This window comes from Nyctibius grandis, chromosome 1 (assembly GCF_013368605.1).
Source record: "Nyctibius grandis isolate bNycGra1 chromosome 1, bNycGra1.pri, whole genome shotgun sequence".
Lineage (NCBI taxonomy): Eukaryota > Metazoa > Chordata > Aves > Nyctibiiformes > Nyctibiidae > Nyctibius > Nyctibius grandis.
In genome coordinates, this window is record NC_090658.1 from 71,979,054 (window position 1) to 72,006,769 (window position 27,716).

Consider the following 27,716-nt stretch of genomic DNA (forward strand, 5'->3'; position numbering starts at 1 on the left):
CTAACAAGGAATGCTTGTGATTGCAAATACCGAATATTTTTGCTGATTAATATTTTAGATTAGCCCTTTTGTCCAGGAGACAATTTTACCTCTAGTGTTACCAGAATGAAGTTTTTTATTGCTCTCCATTAACTGCATCCCTGTGATGTATTTTTTATTTTCATGCCAGCTCGCTCTTTCTCCATTCCTCTCTTCCTCAGTTCCTCTCTCCCCCTCTTTCTGCTGCTTCAGAGGAGCAAGAGTCATCTAACGTGAAATGTTCTCAGTCTTTAGTACAAAGTGAGCTGAATGATTCCTAATTAGTTTTTAAAAATGCATTGTAGATAAAACCACATTAATCCTCTGACCTTCAGCTCATACAAAAACATTGTGTTAATTGTCCTGAAAAATAGATAATTCCATTGTTACAAACTCAGAGGTCTTGCTTAAATAAACATAATTGTCAGACACAAGGGTCTGGCACAGTCACACTTCAAAATATTTTACAAAAATCTACCCAGCGCTACTCTGGATAAAGAAGGAGCTGCATCTCCAAATCCCCATGAAAGGACTTGCTGAGCCTTGGCAGAGACAATCCTTTGCCAGGCTCTCCCAGAGCTCCCAGTGTTTGGCATGCATTGGCTCGGACGGGTCCAGTCTGCAATCTGACTGAGAAAGGGGACCCTCTCTGTCAAAGCTTTGGTGCCCAGTCCTACATGAAAATGAATATGCAGAGATCTGTGTTTTCAGGTACTCATCATTTGCTTGCAGAGTGTTTCCTGATGGTCCCTTTCTCAGAGTCTCAACAGTCTGGAGCTTTTCTGCTCCTCCCTGTATCAGCTTTCCTAAAAATTAATGATGTTCACATGCAGCCTTTGTCTTTAAGTTTGATTGCTGCAAACTCCTTTCCCACTTTGTTTTGGTTCTCACAACAACTAACATAGGTAATAAATGAGCTTGTAAAGCAATGAAAGTGTCAGCCTGGATCATCACATCATTTCCTAACCGAAGTTCTGCTCAGCTGTCATTGATGGTCTTGTCTTCCTGTTATTGCTGCATAATTTCAAATAATAACGGTAATAAAAATACCTAGGTCTTGTGCAGCACGTTTTTATAGTCAGTGCCTTTTCCTCCCCTTTCCACATAGGAAAATTCAGGTATAGACATATCACCCAAGCCAGTTGTCCACGGGGCTTATAATATATATCTTCTGAATGCCAAACCAACACTAGCTGGGTTAAAGATCCCAAACTTTTAGTCACTTTCATTATTTCCCTAATGAAAAACCAGGGACACAAACCAAGGCAAATTATGTTTAAGCAAAATATTTTTGCTTAAAAATATAAGGCCTGATCAGCTGGAAAGGCGTTCAAGAATTGCTAGGCTCTGACCCTCAGTGACAAATGTTTTAATGGTGTCAAACCCAGGTACCTCCCTGAGCAGTTCCACTTAGCAGAGATGAAACAAGTCAGGGTCTTGGTGTACAGATCCAGTCACCCCAGATCAAGGAGCATGATCTGACTTGTATTTTGTTGTGTTGGTATATGCATGCTCCCAACAGAGCATCCAAGCCCTTACTAAGGACCATTGCAGCCCCTATGTAAATCAGGGATCTAGGTTGCAGTGGTTGCACATCCAGTGTCATGGATGCATCTATCATAAAATAATAGAGTTCTTTTGGTTGGAAAAGACCGTTAAGATCAAGTCCAACTGTTAACCTAACACTGCCAAGTCCCACTAAACCATGTCCCTAAGTGTCACATCTTTTAAATACCTCCAGGGATGGTGACTCCACCACTTCCCTGGGCAACCTGTTCCAATGCTTGATGATCCTTTCAGTGAAGATCCAATCTAAACCTCCCCTGGCACAACTTGAGGCCATTTCCTCTTATCCTATCATTTGTTACTTGTGAGAAGATACTGACACCTATCTCTCTACAACCTTCTTTCAGATAGTTGTAGAGAGCAATAAGGTCTCCCTTGTGCCTCCTTTTCTCCAGACTAAACAACAAAAGTTCCCTCAGCTGCTCCTCATAAGACTTGTTCTCTAGACTCTTCACCAGCTTCGTTGCCCTTCTTTGGATTCTCTCCAGCACCTGAATGTCTTTCTTGTAGCGAGGGACCCAAAACTGAACACAGTATTCAAGGTGCAGCCTCACCAGTGCTGAGTACAGGGGGACAATCACTTGCCTAGTCCTGCTGGCCACACTATTTCTGAATCAAGCCAGGATGCTGTTGGCCTTCTGGGCCACTTAGGCACACTGCTGGCTCATATTCAGCCAGCTATTGATCAACACCCCCAGGTCCGTTTCCGCCAGGCAGCTTTGTAACCACTCTTCCCCAAGCCTGTAGCATTGCTTGGGGTTGTTGTGCCCCAAGTGAGAGACCCAACACTTGGCCTTGTTGAACCTCATACATCTGACTTCGACCCACTGATCCAGCCTGTCCAGGTCTCTCTGCAGAGCCTTCCTACCCTCAAGCAGATCAACACTCCTGCCCAACTAGGTGTTGTCTGTGAACTTACTGAGGGTGCACTCGATCCCCTCGTCCAGATCATTGATAAAGATATGACTATGATAAAGATTTAGCTATGACACAGGATACTGTGTCATATGTTTCACATCAGGCAGTGTTAGCAGAGAAGGGGAGTGGTGATGTCTCTCTAGCTACCAAAGTAAGTCTTTGCCTCATGAATAGATGTCTCTGGAGGTTTAAAGTTACAAACACTGAGGTACATTTTAATGATGCCACTGTAACAATCAAGCGAACTTGCCCTGCAGTCATGAAAAAAAAACCTGAACGTTAAGCTTAGATGTAAAAATTGAAAACAGTACCTTATGACTGCCACAGAATCAGGTTAACCAGGTTATTCTTGCTACCCTGTCATCCAGTGAGATCATGTGGCTGGTGGGAAAGTCTATGTTTAATCACTCTTTGGAGGAAGGATGTTATAGTACTAGGTGGGCAGAGCAGTGATCAGGCAAAAGCAAACAAGACCAACCAGTCCCAGTGATTTTTTGCATAGGTTGACCACAGATGCATTTTCATCAGCTGTACTTTCTTTGCTTTAAGGGCCAGTCTTTGTAACTTGCAAAAAAAAACCCCAATGGTTTAATAGGAAATGGAGGGGAAAGACCATTTTATACACCAACAGTGTGTTCTTTGCTATTGTGCTCTATCCAGACAGGAAGACAAATTCCTCTCATCATTTTTAAATTCCTGGTCTGAACAACAATAAAAAATTCATTTAATTTTGTGACTTCCTTGGCTCACATTACCCTTGCAGTCTTCATATTAATCCTTCCATTACACTAAGAGAACAGCTACTGACACCTGGTGGCCATTTATCTTTTTCTTTCATTCTATATGCCCGGTTTTTTTGTTGTTTGGTTTCAAATGTGGCTATTTAAAGAGTTTGCTGATGAAATTATGAATCTATTACTTATTTCCCCATGCTCTCTATCCTATTGCTTTCATGGCTAGAAAGATGTTAGAATGTGATCCAAATGTGACAATATTCTCAGAAGAAGTATTTTGGAATGACAGTACTTTCAGCACTGCCGGAAAAGTAAAAATCAATTAAAATATACCTTATGACATAAGTTTATACTTAGAAAAACACAATGCTTTGCATATCTACTGATCTAGAGATGTAGATGAACTGCCTGGAATGCTTTGGGTGGATCCATCTGCAATGGGTTGAACGCTTTCATCTGGGATTCAAATGTTGATCCGAGATTTTTTCTGATGAGCAAATGGGTTGTGCTTGCACACATTTATAGGAAGACATCTCTGTTGTATTTCAACACTCCTCACTCTGCCCTACCCTCTCCCAGGAGTGTATTTCCAGCTAGGAAATAACTGAAGTGCTGACAGCTTTCAGCAGCCCGGCTTGGGCACTGCCATGTGTCTCATGTTCCTTAATGTGATAGGTGTCTCATGATAGACGTCAGCAGACAGGAGGATGGTGGGTGCTTTCAGAAAAACCCCGAAGTCAGATCTGCACGGGCCAGTGAGGCATAGAGGCTGTCTCAGTTTAGGCTGCTTACAAGGGCAAAATGGAGTCTTGAAGCCAGAACAAGAGAGCCCAAGGTATTTTGAAAGTGACTGGTCACATAGAGAAAACAAAACATGTTTATTCACAAATTTTCTTGTGGCTTATTAGACAAAGTATGAGGGAAAGGTAAAAACTACAGTGGTGTGTAGTTACCCAGTGGTAAAAACTGGGGTGTGTATATATGTGCTATTGTGCATTTTGGATTGGCCAGGCCTGTTTTCAGAGTGGCTGCTATAATACGTAGAAAGTAGGAGATTTGAAGGGTAGAACCCTGCCTGACTGTTTCTTTGTTTGGTTGGGGTTTTTTTTAATGAAAAAATACACTGCAGTGGGTTGATCCTGGCTGGCAGCTAAACACCCACACAGCCACTCACTCACTCCCCACCCACCAACGGCATGGGGGAGAGAACAGGAAGAGCAAAAGTGAGAAAACATGTGGGTCAAGATAAAGAAAGCTAAAGCGAAGATATAGTGAAAGAAAGAGGAAAAAAAACAGTGGCAATTGTTCATCACCTCCCACAAGCAGACCAATGCCCAGCAGTCTGAGCAATGGCCACTCTTCCCCCATTCTTCCTCTGTGCAAAATTATATAGTAGGTAACATCCCTTTGGCAAATTTGGGTCAGCTGTCCCAGCTGTGTCCCCTCCCAACCTCTTCCCAGCTTAGTGGGGGCAGGTAGAGTGGGAAAAAGAGAAAGCCTTGATGCTGTACAAGCACCGTTCAGCAATAGCCAAAATACTGGTGTGTTAACAATGTTTGAGCCACAAATCCAAAACACAGCACCATATAGGCTGCTATGACGAAAATTAACTCCATCCCAGACAGACCCAGTACAGGCACCTATAATTCATGCTTATTTGCAGCTAGGTTTAGAGAGATTAGGAGGAGAGACAAATGTAAAAATTAAGTAACAGAAATAATAAGCAATGAGTTGCCTACTGATTCCTCATGCAGACAAAATGAATGCGTAAAAGCAGTAATTAAGGGAGCAGAGTGTGTCATGAGTTGAGTGCAAATTTAGGAACGAATCATGTTAAAGCATGCACACAAGAAAAGGGAGGATCAAGTTATGGACCTTAGAACTGTGTGATCCTTCTCTAGGGTATCACTTATCAATATTGTCTTGACAGTTTTCTCTGCTAGACTGTTCATCCACTTGTACATTTCTGCGGGGGCCATGGCTTGGCTTTTTGTGTTTGTACAACCCTTAGCAAAGACTGGCTCAGGTCTCATCTTAACTATGATTTCAATTATAATATCGTTATATGAATCGATGCTCATACACCAAAGCCTATAATAAACATCTAGTTTTCCCAGCTGGCTGACTGGAGCTTCAGATTTCGTCTCCTGTACTACAGGCTGATTCATTTCTGACTAATAACTTGCTTATGACACTATTATGCATGTCAGGCCCATCCTGATTTTCACTTTCCTACTCCTCCTCTCCTGGATCCCATTCATAACTCACCTGCTGTTTCCTGACATTTTTGCTTTCGTAGAGGCTTCTGCTTTCAGACACAAGCTATGCACCCAGGCCTCAGCACTGGTTGTATTTACTAACCCACAGAAATGCTGGATTAGGATTCCTGCACAGTTACCAGCAGGTGATGTTATTGACTCTTCTTTCTCTGACGCAGACAGGGTTTAGTGGCATCTCTAGACTTTGCTAAAAATTTCCTGTTTGTGGGGCTTTGTACAACAAAATCACAGAAAATGGAGATGGAAATGACCTACTAGGTCATCTAATCCTTCCCTCTGGCAATGCAGGATAATTCCTTACAGAATATCTTTAAGTGCTTTATCCAGTTTAGTTTTAAATGTCTGAAGTAACCGGGCCTCCGTCAATTCCCACAGAAGATTATTCTACAACCTAATAGATCTCACAGTTAAGAAGTATTTCATTCCAGTCTGCCTAAATTTTCCTTTGCTTAATTTTACCCCATTACTCAGAGTTATATTCTCTTGTGACACCCAAATATAGTCTTTCTAACCTCAGGGCCCAATTCCCTACTGCCTCATGTGTTATATTGCCACTCACATTTACATCTGGAAAGTAGCTTTAAAATTGACAAGGTGAATGGCAAGTTGAGGTTGAAATTTTGTCATACAGCCAGGAAATTAAAAAACTTGCAACAAGGAACACAGACCATGACCACACACCACCTGTGTGCGAAGCACTGGAAAGACTGGAACTTGCATGTCGATACGGTGTCCAAATTGAAGAAAGAACAGGAAAAAAGTCACTCAAGTTATTTACAAATTAAGGACATTCTTCACAAAGAGGAATAAAGTATTCTATTCACCTCTTCAGAAAGAGGTGACTGTTATTGTGGTTACTGAGTACCTTCACAGAAAAAAAAAAGGATTCTGGCTACCATAGCTCTCTTTAGTCTAGTAGGAAGCGTTTAACAAGAATGAATGACTAGGAGCTTGAGCTAACTGAATCCAGACTGAAAATGAGGTACATGTTCTTAACAGAGTGATCAACTACCACTGCATAGGGTGGGTATTGCTTTCCCTCATGTCTGCAGAAGATTATTGTTTACCTAATGGAAGATGCACACCAGCTGAAAAGGTGCCCAGTGGAAATATAGGAGTCTCTGACAACAAAGTGTCAGACTAGGTAACCTGATGGTGTGTTCTGGCCTTGAACATTATGGAGGTATATCCTCAGAGATACACACGATAAACCAGAATAGAAAGCACTGGAGAGTCAGTGCAGGAATGCAGCTGCAGACAACTGTCTTGCAGGTTCATTGGAAAAACAAAAATCCCTTTCTGCATTATTTTTATAAGCCTTTGTAAGCAGAACACATGACTGGTAGTCATCCTCTAAGTATTCAGTCTTCCATGGAAAATAGGAAAGCTTGCTTTTCTAACTGATATTTCCAGAAATCATCAAAAGACAAGTATGGCTATTTAGTAAAAATCAAATTGTATCTACCCAAACAGATAAAAACAGAGGGATAAAAACTGAGGAATAAAAACAGGGTCACAGCGAGGGGCAAGGCAAAAAATCTAGCAGAGTAGACATGCAAACACAGCAGAAAAGCAATTCTCATGATCTCCATGTGACTGGCTGTTAAGGGAGTCTGCTACTGAAACAAGACAGAAGGCAGCTCAAATATGCCCTACACTGAAAGTTTCAAAGCACTCAGTGGACTTTGAATTCTGTGCTCCATACTCAGCAGTGATTGACAACATGATTTCAAAGATATTTAGGTTCCTAAAGATGTAGCATGACACCTGGTGGGATTTACAAGCACTTCAAAGTAGGCCAGGCACATAACTCCCATTGATTTTCTGTAAGAACTGAGCTCCTAAACACCTCTACCACTTTTGAAAAAAGTACAGAGACTGCAAGGTCACTGATGTTTCTGAAAATATTGTCCCTTATTGCCTGCTGAAAGAGTTCTTCAGCTGGGAACGGTAACGTTATTCATACAAAGACCAAACCAAACACTTATGCCCTTCCAGGACATGGTTAGGGTGCAGTGTTCAGGAGCTAGAAATGAGGTGAAGTGCAAAGAGGTAAAGAGTTAGAAACAAGCTTTTACTACCTTCCTGTTGTCTCTCCCTCACCTCTCAGTAACAACTGGCTCAACATAAGACTGACTCTCCATTGCAATTGATGTGGCAACTCTGAGGTGGAAGACTGACCCCCTCTTTCGTTTAGTATGAATCAGCTTTAGAGGGAACAGTCTCCCTTCCCATCCTTGCCCACCTCTGTGTGTTGTGCAAAAAAAAGCTCTAGAAGAGAAGGTGAATATTCACTTACTGAGGTGACTGCTCTGTCCATGAACTGTTAGCAGTAGATGAATAAGCTTAAGCACCTTTCAGTGGTCCCTTTGCTAACTATTGTGAGTCGAACTCTTTCAAGGCTATGCTGAGTATTGCTCAGCCCAGACCTCTTTCTTTGTGTTTATTCTTTTCCATCTTTGACTGAACAAAGCAGGGAGTGCTGTGAGAAAGGCAAATGGTGAATGATGGTGGAAAGATCTGGTTGACAAAGAATTAGAAATGTCAAGCCTTTCATAAATACAGAGAAAAGGAAGGAGGCTTGGGCTTGTACTACGGACACACTTTTTTGATGAGTTGGCAAGAGAAACTTCCTTGAACAAAGCAGAGGAGTCATTTTAGTGTCTGACAGGCAATCTCTTCCCATGCTGCATTGTCAGTCTTGTAAAGAAACTTCTGTGGAAGTGTGACCCCAGAAATAATCAAGCTTGAAGGTGATATACATTCAACCTAAGGACCACACAGGTAACCAAATAATCAGTTTGCCTTTTGACTTTCAGATAAGTAGAATAGAATATCTGTGCTGTGCAAGCAGCTGGGTGGCATAGTTTTAATTAAAGAATCTAATTTATTGCATCAGCCCTGTTTATGTTGGTCTGGGGATTAATGTAATGTTTATTTTTCCAGTCACATCCAGAAATAACAGGATTAGAATATGCCTATGCCTCAAACAAAGCAAAGTTAATCTTTTTAATGAAGGAAAACAGTTCTGTGCCCTCAAAATAAGATGTACATCTGAGTCAGCAGACCTGATATTTAGGATAATTATTCTATGTGAAACATCCATCCACAGACACATCAGGAAGGTTGCAATGACATACTTATGCAGTGCTACCTATTTTCTGCTATCACTCAATGGACAAGTTGAAGGCTTGACCCACAGGTAAATAAAGTCAGTAGGAATCTTCATAGTTTTGGACCGGGCTGGTTTTCTTTCTTTTCTTTTGCTTTACACTTAAAAAGGACAAGTAAATTTTCCCTTGACCTTGAAATGAAGTTTTAAAAGCTTTTACTTAGTTTTAATGATCACATAAAGATAAAGGCTTTCATGTCACTTATTTGAAAGTATAATTCAGTCTCTTGGATGCGTTTCCCCTAGAAAGGTTCATAGACCAGAGGTATTCTTGACTTATAATAGGGCATCCTTTACACTTTACTCTTAGTTACAATCATTTAACCTTTCAGTAAATGTTCCCAATGGCCGTGCTTGTTCTCTTGATCTGCTTTTCAAGGAGCTGAGCCAACTTCATGGCTTTGCTATACGTAACTCTGAGAGACTAAGTTGGATGAGGTATTATTGAATAGTTAGGATAACAGAATGGGCAGATGTTCTTAAGCAGAAGAGCTATACATAGCTGTGGTTATAAGTGCATTGATCTTTAGCTTGATTCTGCATGAGGTTGCTTTCTCATAGATTTGGTTTACCTACAAGAGTGTAACTAGAGTAGTGTGTCACCTATAAAGATGAACAGATGGACATTACATTCTTCAAGATTTCCCTTTTCACAGAGTGAGAATGCTGACTGCATCTATGTTCAGAAGTACAAAAAATGTCTTCATCCTAGTGATAATGTCTACACATACCATCTCTACATCCATCTTATCCAACAGAAAGAAAGAAATTGAAATGTATTAAGTACAGAAAGAGATATCACAAGGACGCATAGCATAAACACTCTTAACAAAGCCTATTCTGACTGTAAAAAAAAAAATCCTCTTGTGAATCAATCAAAAAGTATTGGCGCTGAGCTTTCTTAAGAAAAATGTAGAGAGTGTATATCACAATCACAGAATCAACCAGGTTGGAAGAGACCTCTGGGATCATCGAGTCCAACCGTTGCCTTGACACCACCCTGTCAACTAGATCATGGCACTAAGTGCCATGTCCAGTCTTTTCTTAAACACATCCAGAGATGGTGACTCCACCACCTCCCTGGGCAGCCCATTCCAATGTCCAATAACCCTTTCTGAAAAGAAATTCTTCCTAATGTCCAACCTGAACCTCCCCTGGTGAAGCTTGAGGCTGTGTCCTCTTGTCCTGTTGCTAGTTGCCTGGGAGAAGAGGCCAACTCCCACTTTACTACAACCTCCCTTATCCCCCATGTTGTTTCATGAAAAGGTGAAAAATGCTGAAGAAAATTTTCAGCAGGTATAACATTTACACTAATTCAAATGACAGTTTATTCCAGGAAAAGATCTGATTCTTAAATTTTGGGAATTAATGTTATTACCTGCATTTGGTACACAAAAAGCATTATCTTTTCCCTAAATGACTACAGCTTGTGTAATTAACTGTACTTACAACTTCCTGTGTGTGGATGACTGATCTCACATCATGCTCCAGAGTTTTGCTTTTTTAAACCATTCCTAATGAATGCAGAAGGCAATGGAACATTTTTCCACCTGCTCTGCAGTGGGGGAGATTGAATCCATTTCAGCAATTACAAAGTAGAAAGGAGAAATCACTAATTAGTGGAACCATGAATCACTGGTACAGTTGAAATTGGCCATTCCTAAAGTGCAGGCTGTTTCTTACTACAAGTGTAGCTGAATCACTTGTTTGGTTACATCTCTCTCTACTTGCTTTATTTTTTACTCTATTGAGTGAACTTTTTAAACGATCTTGGGAAATCTGTTTGAGGTAACATTTAGTATTTCAGCCACGTGCATTGCCACACAACTTTCTGGAAAGCTCTGTGGACTAGGCTACTACCCACCTCTGATGCTGTGCTCCTCTGGGCTTGCACGTACTCAGTGATTGCACAGAATACAGAGCTCCTTTGTAAACGGTGAGGGACATGGTGGTGCGAGGAGACAGCACGCTAGGGAAGCAACACGTGCAAGGGCTGGTGATCAGAAGGGACTTGGAGACACCAGAGAAATTAAGAAATTGTCAAAAAGCCTTCTACTCTGAGTGGGGAGGAAATAGAGACAATGGTAAGGAGAGAGGCACCCTCCACATAGAGTGGAAGGGCGGGTTTGAATATTTTTCCTGCTTCAACGGAAAATGATCTGACAAAATTTTAGAGTGTTATCACCAATTTTCTATTGTAATAAACAACAGAAGAATGCTGGTTAGTTAGTTAGTTAGTTAGTTAGCTAACTAGCTAGTTTTTCATAGTCCTGAACTCTTCAAACCCCTTTATATGCCACATTGGTTATCAGTACCTTTTGAGAATTGTTTCTTATAGTCCAGAGTCTCATGTTGCTTGAGGAAAATTGATTTTACCTTCCAGAAGCTCCATTTCCTCCCATTTTCACCCAGCAATAGTAATATTATCTGCAGTTTCCCCTCACTTCGTGTCCTAGAGCCTGGAGAGATTTATATGCAAAACCTGCAATCTGTGATTCAAGGCTTACTGGCCTCTGCCAATAAATTTCCCTGTCTTTCCCAAGTTAGTCTCAAAGGAAGCTAGTTAAACTCTGGTCAGGGAGTTTATTACTGTCACTGAATGGGTCAGGGAACAGTTCTGAAGCAGCAACGGCGCAGTACCTTGCTTTTCCTTGTGCACAACTTCAACCTCATCATCAGTGCAGTAAGATGCCTTTCTTAAGCTCACTGAGAAATTATATTTTGGAAAGGTAAGAGGAGTTCTTGTCAGTAGTTGTCGCAGAGCATATGGCAATATCATGCTCAGTGATTAAGGCAGGGAAAAAAATCAAGTGTTGGTCCAAACACAGAATTTTACGTGTGGGAGAAATGTTGGTATTTCTGAACAGCTCTTTTATGCCAATGTCAAATTCTAGGGTTATGGTAAAGTATGTTAAAAAATGAATCTTACATTAGTATGAGCACTTTTGATAGAGTCTTACTAGATTTTAAGCCCACTGAAATGAAGAAACAATATTGTTTTAATTCCTTGTAATACGAATTTTTAAAAATCTTAATTGGAGACATTATAATAGAAAGTGTAGGCACTCTGATAAAATGCACCTATACATGGGTATCTGCTTCAGATGTGACTGAAATAAAAACAAAAAATAATCCCAAAAACTTTGAATTGTGGTAAGATGACAATTACTTCATTAATGCCATACAATTATTGTAAATTTATCAAAAATAATATAAATTATAAAGCAACCTAGTAACAAATTTTTAAAGACAGTTCAGAATTGAACACTTCTCAGAATGTTGGAATATTAGTTGAAATCAGTACTACTTTGTGGAAATAAGTTTTAAGAACTCCAAGTAAATGAAAAAAAGAAATGCTAGACCACAATAGGAGGTTTGAAAATGTGTGTTTAATTACTATATGTTCAATAGCAGTTAATTTTTCATAATGCTCAGCTATCTGGGGTGTCTTGTTCTTTTATCACTGTAAATTACATTAACTGCAAATCTTGCTACTTAATAAATTGTTTTTAAATTCTGGTACATCTGCTAGCTTGGGAGCAGACTGTACTGAGACTCGTCTCTAGGCGACTTTAATTACGTTTTTCATTCACATGATGGAAATTCTCAGCCATCAGACGCCACCTGCTATCATTTTTATTTCCACTCTTGTGAACTCTTGCTCAGGACAGCAAAGGGAACATTAGCTGTTGTACCTGTGAGGTGAATTGTCTTAAAAGCTCTGATGTTGTATTGCATTTGCAAAGCCAGAACCAAGCTCCCAAAGCATGCTCTCAGTTGTGCTGTGGTCAGTAATAACAGCCAGAAACCTTTTTTCCTGGAAAAACAGCACAATTTTTACTTCAAGACATTGGAAAATATAATTTCAATTTTCAACACAATTCTCTCTGATTCTTGAAGTTTCTGTTCATTTTTCTGCCCTCTTCTCTTTTTCTTCTACTTTTAATCACAAAACGAATTGAATATCTAAGTCAAAATAAATTATAAGAGCCAAGCAATGATGCAAGACTTGTGTAAGTCTTATTAGAACCATTTTTCTTTGAGTCAGCTGGTAGAGCTATGGTCATGTTGTGTGAGGCATCTTCATCACACAACTTTTTTTTCTGTGGGTCTATGTAGATCATTAGCCAATCAGTGGTTTTGATTAAGTCCATTGTAATATGTGATCATTAGCTAAAAGACAGAGAAGGTAAGTGGTCAGTGCTAGCTGAGGTTTGGAATGAGAATTTCTCCTTTACTAACTGCTTAACATTCTACATTTCTCTTTAGTTTTTGATTCAGTGAATCATGTCTTTCAGAAGCATCTAGTAATTCCTCTGGGTCTTGGTGCTTAGTCCAGATCATCCTTGTATCCCTAGCATCCCTAACCTTACCTATCGAGTTACACATTGTTCGATTAGGATATCAGTTACTGTTCAGTTCGAACACTGTCGTTGCCAACTGATGCTGAAATTAGTTTCTGTTTGTAAATTTGATATTACTGTCATGTTCTTTGGTAAGCTTCCAAAGAGAAAGATTGGTTTAGATTAAACATGTAAAATAATGCTTCTGATAGTAAAAGCAGTTTTAGGCAGCTATTTTAAACAGTGCATCGTTAGAAGAGCTATCAATACAATGTCTCTGAAGTATCCAATTATCTGAATAACATTTTTAATTTAAGTTTTTTTTATACATTTATATATATATTTGAGTGTGAGATTTCTAGGAAGAAAAAAGCACAGAGAAGCCTTTCAAGAGAGTAAAATTTGAGACCCATTCATTTCCCAGCACTTCTTTTTATATATAAAAATTACAGCTTGTATGGAGCTGCTGAAGATCTGCTGTTCTCAAATGTACAATGTACACTGTATTATCAATCCATTGCTAAAAAAGGTGTAAAAGTTTTGTGAACCCCAGATCTAGAATTCACTTCAGAGCAATGTTTGAAATATTCCTTTTTTGGAAGTTTGTTTAAACTCAAGCAACCACAGTCTGTACTAGAGCACTGGGACATCCTTGTCTAATGTCTTATTACCAACCTCCTAAGGACTCACGGCATGAAAGGAACTATATAAGCTTAGGGGGATTTTTTTTTCTTACCCTATGTGTAGTTTAGATGTCATTTGCAGTTACTGTGTATGGCTAGTTTACTTCAAAAGAATGATGATCGAGGCCTCAGGAAAAGATCGAGCTATGTGCTAAAAAGAGGCGAAAGAATAAAGTACTGCTTTGCTGTTTCACTGAGATACATCTGTGCTGGCTGCCAGATGTTTATTCCCAGTTTAAATTCAGAAATGATCCTTTTAGCCTGTACAGATAAGAACAAAGTCAGATCATGTTTGTTTAAATATTTAGTGTTTTTTAACAAAATAATAATAAAAAATTTTTATTGTACTTTAATCTTTTTCAAGAGCCAGTAAAAGAAAAACCTGTTCATTTACCTGGGAAGAGGGGAGCTTGTACAACCATGCTTGCTTTTTGAGAATACAGACCAGAACACAACTGTCTTCAAATATCTCCTGAGAATAACTGTAAAAAGAAAAATGTGCTTCACAGTCCTCCACAGCTGACGAATTATTTTTTAACCACGGTTCTTAGCCTGCTAAAGCCTGTTATGGGTGCTTTCAAAAAAGCCCATGGCTAGGGTTGCGAGAGGTATCCAAAAACTTTGGATTGCTCAGTATTTGGGTGGTCTACATAAGCCCTTTAAGAAGACCTGAATATCAAACATGTCCTCAGCAACTTCTGAAAAATTGACTGCTTCAGATTGGGCACCAAATTACCAGAAGCATCAGATTTTGTCATTTTATCTCCTATATTAAGTCTACAGAAGGTTTTATATACGTATATATAGCTTTACCTTGTTGTAGAAGTGGGGCTTTTCTTGAAAATAAAACGCATTCCCTGTTGCTGGATATCAACTAATTCTGTCACCAATACCAAGGACAGTCACAGTGCTTTTGTCCACACTACTGGTCAAGGCTGCTAGAGTGCCCAGACTGATGTTCATGTGTTATATGGGTCCTAATGAAGTTACATGGCTTCCAGGAAGTGTGGGCATCATTCTAATGTCATACACTTACCTTTCCTGTTGCCAGACTTCAGATACAAGGTTTTAAAGAGAAAATAACCTAAAGCTCTGGAGATTATACTTCCTAGGCTGATTGGTAAAGACATGTTTAGGATATGTTGCCTAACACTGGTGTTTGAAAAAAACTTAATTTCTTCTGGAAATTCCTCTTCTTAACTAACCCAACAAACTAGACCCACCAAGAGGCCAGAGAGCTTGTTGTTGTTTTTAAGAAAAAGACATGACCGTAAAAAACGATGTGATAAAAGCTGCAAGGCCACGCTCCCACTGGCACCACATGGCACAGCTGGGGTCCCCTCCCGTGTCCCCCCCGTCCCCTCCTATCCGCAGGGCTCCAGCCCTTCCGTATTCAACAAACTGTGGCCCCAGCCCGGTGCTGCCCAAACCCGGGGGGCAGGAGGTGGCTGCTCTCGGCAGCAGCGGGCTGGAAAGCCTTAATTTCAAACCTCAGGTTGTATTTTGTTGTTAGAACGTGTTGGTTTTGGCTCAGTGAGTGGGTTTTTCGTGCTTGGTAAGTAAAGTGGTGTTGAATTGTAAGTAAGATGCTAACTGTGGGGCTGTAAATAGGATAGACGTGTCAATTTGTAATAATTTTTTAAGTTTTATGGTCAGAGAGCCTGGCTGTGGTGTGGGAACCATGCAGCTGCCTCAGCTCCAGGCTCCTGGAGATGTGCACAGAATCACAGATCCTGAACTCTACCATCTCGTGGGCACTACAACCAAGGCTGCCCTCAACCTTCATCTCTTCAACCAGACCCTCCTTGTTAGTGAGGATCAGATCCAGCAGCGCTCCTCTCCTAGTTGGCTCATCCACCATTTGCATCAGAAAGTTATCATCAATGCACTGGAGGAACCTCCTGGACTGAGGATGGCTGGCTGAGTGGGCCTCCCAGCAAATATCAGGGTAGTTGAAATCCCCCACGACAACCAGGCCCTGTAATTGCGAGACTGCTCTCAGCTGCCTGTAGAAGGCCTCATCACCCTCCTCATCCTCATCCGGTGGCCTGTAGTAGACACCCACAACAGTATCACCCCTGCCAGCCTGCCCCTTAATTCACACCCACAAACTCCCAACTTGCTCCTGATCCGCCCCTGGACAGAACTCAATACATTCTAGCTGCTCACTCACATAAAGAGCAACTCCACCACCTCTCCTTAGTGGCCTGTCTTTCCTGAACAGGACATAGCCATCCATGGCCACATTCCAGTCATGCAAGGTGTCCCACCAAGTCTCTGTAATTGCCACTAGATCATAGCCCCCCGACCGAACACGGATTTCTAACTCCTCCTGTTTATTCCCCATGCTGCGCGCATTGGTGTACAGGCATTTCAGGAAGCGAGCTGGGCACACCGATTTCACCCTAGGGGGATGGGAGGCCTCCTGGTCTACCTCAACACTAGAGCGTTGCCCCAGTGGTGCAAGCCCAGCTACTACCCCATCCCCCTTCGAATCTAGTTTAAAGCTCTCCGAATGAGCCCTGCTAATTCCTGTCCCAGAACCCTTTTGCCCCTACGACATAAACCTTTCCCATGTATTACCGTCACGCCTGGTGTCTTATAAAACCAGCCATTATCAAAGAACCCAAAGCCCTGACTGTAGCACCAGTCTCGTAGTGCTGGTGCTACACGAGCACTAATAGAGGCATTAACAGAGAGAATCCTACTATTCCATCCCACGTCATCACCTGAAAATGGAAGGAGGGAGGAGAAAACAACTTGTGCCCCAGACTCTTTCACCAACCGTCCTAGGGCCTTGTAGTCTTTCTTCATCCCCCTCAGACTACGGGATGCAGCTTCTTCCCCACCTGTCTGGAAGATCAGCAGGGGGTAGTAGTCTGTGGCCTTCACCAGGTTGGGGAGTTTCCTGGTGATATCCCTGATTCGGGCTCCAGGCAGACTGCAGACCTCCCTGTGATGGGGGTCAGCTCTGCATATTGGGCCTTCAGTTCCCTTTAGGAAGGAGTCTCCAACCACTAAAACTCTTCTCTTCTTCCTTGTGGAGGAGGTAGCTATACACCTGTCAGGTTTTTCTGACTGTGGTGGGACCTCTGATATAGGTTGCCTCTCCACCACATCCCCATTGGACCGGCTGTATTCCATTAGGGCTTCATATCTATTGCTCAGAGGCATCTGTGGAGGCAAGGTAGGCAAGGAGGGCACTCTCCTTTTGCCACGGCCATAAACTTGCCTCCATTCACTCCTTTCCTCTAGGTTATTGTTTTCCACCTGAGAGGGGCAGAGTACAGGGGTCCCTCGATCCTGGGAGCTCTCCGGCAGGTGCTCCCATTTTTGTTGCAGGGAGGGCAGAGCCTGGCTCCACCAGTCTATCTCCATTTCAGCCTCCCGAATGCTCCTAAGCCTTTCTACTTCGGCTTGAAGCCTTTCAACCTGGCTTTGCAGCTGTGCCGCTCGGCCGAGCAGATCATCTACCTGCTCACAGCGCACACAGCCCCCTGTCCCCGCAGAGACGCTGTAGCACTCCCTGCAGCCTGCAACCTGCACCATTGCCTCCTTCCGTGGGAGCTCTGTCTGGGTTCCCACATCCATTTTGGTCTTCTTCCGCCGGGTGGAGACCATTGTTCTTTCACTGAGCTGGGAAATACCTGTTGGTGCCACCCCTGGTTCACAGCTCCTTGGCGCCTTCCTCGCCTTGTGCACTGGGAGGGAGTCAGCGCCCTCCCCAACGAGCTGCAAATGGCTGTGGCCTCCCCCGCCCTGGGACACACAGTCACTGCTGACTCCCCCTCTACCCTCTGGGCAGGGACTAGTCCCTGTCCTCCCAGAGACTCTTTATCACCCGATCACAGGGGGTGGTGCTACGCCCCCTCCTCTCCTGATTCGTTGCCGAGAACTTCCGGGTCCGGGGTGGCGGGGGGAAGCAGCTCGGGGCTGCTGCTCGGGGGGCCCGGAGTATGAAAACCGCCCAGTTACAGCCCGATGTCGCCCCCGCACTCACCTCAGTCGCTGCCGCCGCTGCCGCTGCTGTCACTGATCAGTTTTCCCTCCTGTGAGATATACCAATTGTTCAGTTCTTTGTACTTAGATCATTTCTTTCATTCAAGTGTAAGGTCCCTAGATGTAAATGCTATATAGCTTCAAAGGAACCTCCACGGCTCTAGGTCCCACAAAACCTCCTCTGGACAATTTTCTGTGAATCATTCCAGCCTAGTTGCATAAGTATGGCTTTAGAAATCAAACTTTAGGCACCTTGGATTGACAAGAATAGCCTAAGAGTAAAAATATTTACATTTTCATGTCATCGTATGCTATTGAAATCAGCTATTAGTAATTTTTCTGCTCTTGAAAAACAAAAAAAACAAACTACAAAAACCTAAATTATAAGATTTTCTTACTGGAAAAATTGTCCAGATATTTACTCAGACTTTACCGTATGTTATTTATTTCAGATGACGGAGAAACACACTGATTCTTTTAACATAAATTATGGCTCTAAAATATATTAAAGTATGCTGTCCTAATAAATTATGACTTTTACGAAAAAAAAAAAGGAAAGAAAGAACTCGAGGGCTTTATTTAGATCCAGTCTGTTATTGTAAATGATGCTGCTAATTTATTTACTTTTTATAACCTCCGGCAATAGATTATTGTGGTAAATGATTCATATCACTGCAATATACACCTTTTAAAATTTCCATATCTGCAACTAATAGGCACTTCTTGAAGGCTTCAGTAGGCTCCTTAGCCAGATAACATGGCTGAAAGCTGCCTCATGATTAATTTCATTTAAATGTGGTAATTATCATACTTTGAAGTAATGCCTGCAAAACATGCTTTCACAGAGAGTTAGTGGAAGCAGAGGATTAACCTAGAAACATTTCCGTTCAGAGCAACATATCATCCAAATAAAAACGTGTTTTTCGACGAATTTTTCAAGACTTTTTATTAGAGTACTTGGCAGTCATTTACATTACCTTATCTCATATCGACCTCACAGCAATTTAGAGAGCAAAGAGAAGCTGCAACAACTTTGTATTATTATCATTCATATATGTTGTGGACATGAGCATTATCCTGCCTATATTCTAGGCACACCATAGATCATTAGAGAGCATATTCATTTCCTCATGGGCACTCAGGAGAGTAACTTCTACCACAGTCCTATGCATCTCTGCTTCCTGTCTCATAGGACCTACATGAACCATTTCTTGTACAGGTGAGACTAGTGAAAAAAGTATGTAAGGCCACAAGTGTGGTTATAAAAACGGCCAATTTTTGTACCCAGATAAAAGCGCTGAGGTAGAATAGCACCAAGAATTATAATAGAGGGAGAAGCTATCACTGAGTATTTCTGCCCACTTACATCTACTTAGTAAAGATTCCAAATCTTCACTCAGCCCTCTGAAAAAAGTCCTGCAAAAACGTGGCACAAAAATGCCACCTTAGCTGAAGATGAGACTGAACATCTTAGTTAAGTCTCTCTGGTAGGCTGCCTGGCCATGCTGTATTTTGATATAGCCGAGTTATTTTAACTTTATTAAATAAATCAGGGACAGATTTTGCCTACATTTTCACGATCCATATGTAGGACTAACTGCGTTTCTTCAGGTTCATAAGTTATTCCAAGTTGTCTTAGCTTTGGTAAGAGTCATATGTGTGCTCTTTTTCACAAACGTGTTAGAAATGCATTAGCTTGAACTTTAATTGAACATTGGGAAAAGTTTGAAGCAGGGATCTTTCCTCCAAGCTGGACTGGAGAGGTGGCTCAGATTCTCTCTCTCTTCTCTTTAGCTGTAAATTTTCCATTTGTTTTGGTGTGTGGGAAACATGGCAGCTGGAGTTTTGGCTAGGTGTTAATATGGAGCCTTCCAAACTAGGCCTCAATTGTGCGGTTGTCAACAATTGTAGGAAGACAATGCCTTTCTTTACATGTCTCTATTCTTGGGTTCCTAGCGCATCTTCCCTTGCATTTCTGCAACCTGACGATGTGCACATAGTGAGCAACCATGGCTCAGCTAGTACGTGCAAGCCATGGTAACTCAATCACATGTCAAATCTCACATATTACAATATTGAAAGTAAACAAAAATGTTCATGTTCACACAGGATTCTTGTGAACCTTGTATTTGCACTTAAGGTTAAATTAGTGCAACTGTACCACGAAACACAAGTGAACTGATTCACTGCATCATTCAAATGCACTTTGCAGCAAATAAGTTGTTTCACCTCTAAAGCACACACTGCAGTTTTATATCTATCTATAGCCTTCCAGACTATATTTTTATGCATATGTGTTTGTTTTTTCTTACAGATAAAAAAGAAGCTGCTGTGCCCAAAGAACACAAAAGTAAGAAACTACTGTGCCGACAGTTATGATTTCTTTCATATGTTTCAAACAACACGTTTCAGTTTTCCAAAATAATAGTTATTGAATTGTTGAAAGTAAAAATAAGAAAGTAGCTACACCGTTTATAATTGAAAAATGACATGTTTAGACTTCAGCTGCCTCGTACTTTCTAAATCCATTCTTAATCTACGCCTAATTTCACAATCCTCTTTGTGACTGACAGTTTTGCCTTCCCCTCTTTTCTATCACTGTCTTCAAAAACAAAGGTTTCATAGGGAAGGAAATGTCAAATGAGGTCTCAGCTGAATGTGCTGTGAGTAACAGCAATTTTGATAAACGGGCTGGGAAGACTGAGAGTCCAACATGCTGAGGACCACCAAGTTTATCTTCACAAATGCAAAACAAGGGCCCTACCTATCTAGCTACCTCAGATTCAGACATAGACTTTTGAGGTAGAAGAACGGTAGGGGCTGGGCTGCATAAATAACTGAAAAATGCTCTGAGAACATGGAATTGTTAACAAGAGAATGCTGACACCTTTCTTTTCTACAAATTTGCAAGCATTAATGCCTCAACACAGTAAGGATAAGAAGACAGTTTCACTGGCAAGACTTTGTCTGCTCAGATCTCTGTTCTGAAACTATGGTATATAAGAAAAATTAGGAAAACTGTGAGGCTTTGAAATCTTATTCAAATTCATGATTAAAGAATGCAATGACTCCCATCTCCATACACGATCTTTCCAGACCTGTAAAGGCAGAAGAATTCCCTGCCATCCTCAGTTTTGCAGGAATGCATTAAAAGATTTCTTTTAGCAATCACGAAAAGCTTATACATTGGTTTCCTACTCAGATTTTGCAGAAACATTGAACAAAAGCTGCAATGGACTTACTCTATGGGTAATGTCCTGTTAGGGAAATAACTGCTTGTTTCCAAGCAGGTCTTAAAGGATCTATTGATTTGGGCATATAATTCCTCTCATGTGAGAGCTTCCCAGCAGCTGTCATGGCAAAACTTCCCAGCTCCATTGCATGAGTGAAATTTACAGGATGAAATTTTCAGCTGAAACTTGTTCATTAAAGATGCAGAGTCATTAACGCTGAAATAATTTCTGAATTACAAACTAAAAAGTATATGTTTACAAAACAAGTTTAAAACATTTGGCACTTCTGTTTCAATGCTATTGAAAAATTAAATAAATAAATAAATTTCAGAAGTTTTTGGTCAAACATATCCTTCATTTTAAATTTTTTCCTCAACTAAATTTTAGTTGCTCAGAAATGAAATATTTCAAATGACAATAAAAATCATTGCAGAACAAAAAGAATCCAACCTTATTTGTTTTTACAAATGTTATGAAAAAAAAGTGAAAAAAAAGTAAAAAGCCTTGCTGGTCAGCAAGCCCTAGCTGTGAGCTCAGAAGGGAATAAATGCAGTAGTCCTGCAGTTTTGTATTAAGTCTATCATCTCCTCACTTGTAGAATACATGTGGTGAATCTCATGCTGCTTCTGCAAGAACAGGCACTCAGGAAAGTAATACTAAGTAAACTCTTCTTCAAGGTCTTTTATATATTTCCCTGAAGGAGGGGTGAGCACCCCAAGTAATTACAATGCTGTGATAATAACTAAGTTAGGATATAATTATCTGCTGCAAACTTTTAAATTGTTGGAAACAAAACAATCCCACACATGCAAACTATATTTTGTTTTCATTCTGTTTCACAAGACAGTCTGATGCATCTTTTATGAACTTCTCAAAAGACTGGAGGGGAAGAACTCAAAATTACATTCCTGATTTAGCCATATTCTTTCTTTGTAATAACACAGTGACAGATGTGAAGGATAAACTAACATTTTTTTGGCATTCTGTAATTCAGATTGTGATTAAAATGATTAAGTATATCCTCTTACAATATGGAAATGTGAATTTTAAGTTAGATTCTAGTTGATATAAAAAATCCATTACGAAAGTTGGTAGAGTTTAGCTTATGGATATTTGTTAAATTATCGTGGTTTATGTACAGTCTGTTTTAGTAGTTCCTGAGGATAAAAACAATTAAATAAACACTAGTAAAGAGTAAATAAACCCAGTGGGCTAGTTAGGTTCTTCTATCCAGGGCTGAGATTCTCCAGGTCTGCTTGGAGACGCACATACCCTTCATAATTTGGACCTTCATTCTGCAAGGAAATGTCCTACCTCAGCAAGGAGAGAATAGTGCAAATGTTTCATGAAAAGATCAAGAACAGAACTACAGTTAAACAGCCTGAGAGGGCCTGTTTGCTAGGAGAACACAGCAGCTGCTCTTTCCAGTGGAGGATCAAACATGAAGTTGTTCTCTTAATGCTCCTCCATTCCTCAGGATGGAGAGAGATTCCTGGTGTAGCCGTGTTTGTGAATGTACTTTGCAGAAGCAGCCCAATTTCACTTTTTTGCATCAAGAAGATATTCAGTTTAGGGGAAAGGATGTCACCCTGAATAGTTGTGGGATCCCAAGAGACACCACTGCTGATTTATGAGGAAAAACTTCTTTACGGTGAGGGTGACAGAGCACTGGAACAGGCTGCCCAGGGAGGTTGTGGAGTCTCCTTCTCTGGAGATATTCAAAACCTGCCAGGATGCGACCCTGTGCAACATGCTCTAGGTGAACCTGCTTTGGCAGGGGGTTGGACTAGATGATCTCCGGAGGTCCCTTACAACACTAACCATTCTGTGATTCTGTGGTTCACAGCAGTGAATCTTCTCCAGCTGCCCTAGGCTGGTTCAGGACCTTCTGCTCTCATAGCTCCAAGATCAAATGTGGAAGCTCCCAGCCCATAGCTGCTGCCTGAGTGGCAAGGCCATGCCCAAACCCCTAGATACCTGCTTTGCTCTGCTTTGCAAATAGATATTGAATTACTAGGCAGAAAAAGTTAAGAGAAGTGATTCAGTGCCTAACGGCAAGAGTTTACTAGCCCTTCGGCTGGCTATTTTGTTGATGCCTTTGAGTTTACTGAAGGCAACTCAGGTCTTTTCTCTTTGGGCAATCTCTTTGTCTAACTCTTCAGTGGAAAAATTGCTACAGACTGTACCTCATTGGAAGCCTTTCCTTGGATTTCTGTTTTTTTAAGATATAACACTTTGTAGTAATTGGTTTAATTTGTTCTCTTTTTTAAGAGCCTGCAAAAGCTCCTGCAGCCAAACCAGCCACCAAAAAAGCAGCAGCACCAGGTAATGGAGTGAAATGTTCACATTCAGTTTATTTCTTGTATTCTTGAACCAGTATATTGCATCATAGCACCATCTGCTGGATTATACAAAAGCCACTGTTTTGGGTTTTTTTCACTATTTGCTCTAAATTATTGTGATAATTTGTATGCAAAATCTTTGCTAAGAACAAAAACATTTTGCATTGATCTCTGACGTTATGGTTGCTTCTTCTCCTCTCATGGCAGCCATGAGGTGCCATATTGGGCCATTCTGCAGGGCTTGAGATCAAAAAATGAATCTCAATGTAAAGACTGATTTAAAAAGCAATATTTACAGAAATGAGTTTCCATGTGAAGCTGTATTTGAGCCCTTCTAGAAGGGGATCCGATTTTTCAAACTGTTGATCTCACAGTAGGTTTTATAAAAAAGGAGCTCTTAGATAAACATAAATGTGCACTGAAAAGACAAGCAAACTTTTTATAAACAAAATAATGGCACAAATTCATATCTGAATTTAGAATGGATTGCAAAAATCTACTTTTTATTGATTTCTGATCTCTTCTCCTCATCTTCAAAAATGTCACGTCATATTTCTGCTTAATTTAACAAAACCCAATATAATGAATAACGTTCTAAATATTCAGGATATTTGTAGTCTTACTACATTTTAAATTAACCAGCATAAAAAACCCCCAGGAATTCCCATGTGAAAATGTGATCAATATAAAACCATAATATTATTCTACTCTAAAACAGGGTGGCCAATGCTGCACCAAGCTCTGGGCTGCTGAGCTGTACCTGGTGTGGTGCTGGCATTGCAGCAGCGGCCAGCCCACTCTCTCTGCTGCTTCTTTCCTCCAGCTGATCCCAATGTATGGGGCTATGTGGATCTATGTGGATCTGGGATCTTTTTTCTTTTTTTATAAGATTTTTTTTCTGTCTGTCTTTCATAATTCAGACCTTTGGGTGGTCTACCTCAGAGATCTCCTCCATGGAATGAGGGAATAATAACTTGCATCAGTAGGGGAGTTTGGGGATTGGTCAAGTGCAAGCCAGGAACATCTTCAGTTGCCTCTGCCACGAAAGGACTTGCAGCCTGGAATTGCAGTCAATATAGCCTATCATAGGGCATATTGTACATCTGTACAATGTACCCTGTGAAGCTGACCTAAGAAGCACCATTTCCCCACCGATGCTCCCAGGCCCTGCCTGCTGTGTTTTTTTTGACTGTGTGCTAACAAAACTGTGAGAACAGTGTAAACCACATCATTACCATGGCTTAAGCTAAAAACTGTCCTAGAAATGTGTGTGTGTGGCAGGGTGTTCAGTATCGATCATTTCAGTAAGTCTGGCTCCACAAACATTTATATTCGCATAACTGATATTTTCTTAAAGCAGCTTTGTTGCCAAAGTGTATTGTACATCTAGACCCTTAGATGTCTCAACAGTACACTGCAGAAATCGTTATGTTAGAACCATATGCTTATAATTAATTCATTCCACCTGCTTGCATCCAATATTTGTGTTCATTATTGAAAAATATTCCAATGAGTCTGCTTGTTGGCAAGAATGGTGATGACAGTAATCTGCTTAAGATAAAGAAAAGGGGAAAAACTGGCATGGCTTATTATGGAAAAATAAAATTAGTTAGTCTGTTCTGACACATTTCTAAATATCTAGTTTGCCTTAAAAGTGATAAAGAGCAGTAGGCTTTGACTTCTACATTTTTGTTTCCCCTCCCCAAACGGCACTGTTCTCTGAAAATTAATTTACCCCCAGAATAACTCACCACAGCAAAATATTAAATATGCTTGTTTGGCAACATCATAACTAGACTGCTGCCTATTAGTACAGTAAATTAAATGCATTATCCAATTTCATATTTCATTTTCTTCCGCATATCTTATTACATCGCAACCTGGACCCCAGAATGCCTAAAGCTGAAGGTTTAGTCCTATTAACAGACTGAACAGACTGAGAGCACAGCTGGTCATCTTCCAGAGCTTCTATATCACATATGTTCCTGGTCTTAATGTCACTGGTGAAGAAAACCCTGCGTAATACACTGTGCACTATTTTTATCTCCATTTATCTCAATATATGGAGAAAGCAAAGAAAGTGAATGTAGAATCTGGAAGTCTACGAGAGCTTCTGCGTCTGGAAAGTGATGGCTGCTCTAGGAAACCAGTCTCAATGAATAGCTGTTACTTGATTTTCAAAGTGGCTATTCTCTAACTGGAAAAAATTACCTCTCTGACACCCATCTGAAGCTGTGCTGGAGATGATAGTATATGGCTTCAAAGCAGAATAGTTTCACAGATATATACAAGTGATGCTATTCTGAAGGGAGAAACCAGAGTTGAAGGTATTTCATGACACTAGTCTTCTTCAGTTACACTGTCTTATGATGTCCCCCTCCCAAACCCTGCTGCCTTGTCCTCTTCTTTCAGCACAGTGCACTGCCTTCTCAGCTGTGCCAGCAGGACAGGTCTGAGAGTGACCTAGCCTTACAAAATGTCTATCATCTTATTTCCCTGAGGACGGGCACAGGTTTATTTCAGGGTTTCCTCAGGCCCCCCATGTGTGCTGGGCCCAGTGTGTTCTCTGAAGGATTTCTCAGAGCTGGGGGTGTAGGCACTGAGCACCTGCTTCATCCTGCTGTCCTCCTGCAGGACAGGCAGATGGGAGGGAAACTTCACCCCTCGCCCCTGTCCCCATGGAGCCTCACCTGGGAAGAGCTCCCACACTGTGCTGTGTATCGCACCCCGCAGCTGTCGCTAACTCTCTGCCAGGTCAGTGGTCCAGGTGTCAGCGGTGGGGCACTGACACATCACACCTCAGCTTGGCAAGTTTGCTGGGTCTGTTTTGGCACCGTGAGGAAAGAAAGTGCGTGGCGGTGCAGGGCAGGGAAAGGAGCACAGGCTCAAACCACGCAGGGAGCGTTTGCAAGTGAGTTAGTAGAAAGGTGACTGCGTTCCTCTGCAGGCAGCAAGGCCCCTTGGTGCCACTGAGCCTCGCATGCTCCTTTAGCTAGGGTCAGGGATGGGAATAGCTCATCTGTGAGTACCTCTCATGGGATAACCTCACATTATAGGCAACACTCCTGCACCTTCTCTAAGCACCAGTGACAGCGCTTTCCCCTGATGATTTGCCTGATTTAAAAATCAGATCTAACTCTTTTTTCAATACTGTAAAAATTAAATCCTAATTGCAGCTTAGAATTTCCCTGGAATGGTCTTGCAATTTTTAATTTAATTTTACAGTATGTTTAACACATCTTGTACTGTCACTTAACTGCCTAATTACTGATTTTTAATGCCTAATTTTTCCCATGTTTCCCTCCACACACATGCAAAAAAAAAATCTTATTCATTACTCCCTTTGGGTTCATAACAGAAACTCTTTTTGAGCACCATTTCCCCTTTAAAACCTGGTCTAGTGGAAAGGTGTCCCTGACCATGGCAGGGGGATTGGAACTACATGATCTTTAAGGTCCCTTCCAACCCAAACCATTCTATGACACCTCTGATTTTTCCACTGTTGATAAGCAGAAAGGGAAAAAAAAGACATTACAGAGGAAATTAGTTCATGGGGTAAGTATAGAACATTAGAACCCAGGCTATACTGAAAAACCTGGTCAGAGGATCAATTTAAGAGGTTCAGCTCACTCTGCCTAATGCAGGAAGAACTATTCTGCTGGTATGAGGAAGTATTTACTTAACAGACAAATCATTTTAATTGTTGGTTCAAGGTGAACAACAGCAACAAAAATGGCAGCAGGGAAGAATCTTTGTACTTGCCATATGGTATAACCAGTGCTATTCTACATAAAAAGAAAGAAATAGCAGAAAGTTTATGAGACAGCAGGTATGCTTTAAAATGGAGGTAATGTTTGTTAAGGAGCTGGGCTCATTGGTTGTCTTTTAATGATCACCTGTAGGACAGAATTAGGTAGAAAGGATGCTAAAACCACTTCAATGTTACAAAAGGTTAACAAAATTCAGCACATCTATTGAATGATTTACCAGCACAATGGAAAAGACAAAATTATAATGGATCCTTTTTCAGGTTTCTAACAGTCAGGTAGCTCTCTCGAGTCACATGTCAGGGATGTATTGTACTCACAACACCACATCCCCTCCATCATCCGTCCACCTGCTTATTCTCTTCTTCTGTAGTTATATCACCCAGTAGAAGAGACGTCAAAAATCTGTGTAAATTGTATGTTACACACCCCCATGTAAGTACTTTTGGAAAGAGGAAAAGGAGAGGAGCAGTCTTTCTTTCTCTTTTTCTCTCACCATACATGAGCATGGCCCTAGCAGAGTTCGCCATTCTGCAGTCTCTTCAGGATCTTATGTCTGAGTGCCTCTATGTGCCCTGAAATTTCTCTGTATAAGCAGCCACTGCCCCTGGTTTGCATCTCTGCGTGTATTTCTGTGGTACCAGTGTTACCCAGCACGTTCT

The 27,716-nt window shown here is 41.1% G+C and overlaps 1 protein-coding gene across 21 annotated transcripts in view; it reads left to right on the plus strand.

Moving 5' to 3' along the window:
- The window catches only part of TRDN (triadin), a 254,540-nt gene that overhangs the window by 120,826 nt on the left and 105,998 nt on the right, over nt 1–27,716 (plus strand). For 20 of the 21 annotated variants that reach the window (XM_068416426.1, XM_068416449.1, XM_068416442.1 and 17 more), the window contains 2 exons: nt 20,027–20,062; nt 23,217–23,270. In XM_068416426.1, coding sequence (XP_068272527.1) covers nt 20,027–20,062; nt 23,217–23,270 — 90 coding nt within the window. The remainder of the gene's footprint in view (nt 1–20,026; nt 20,063–23,216; nt 23,271–27,716) is intronic. The other variant, XM_068416493.1, reaches the window with a different exon arrangement.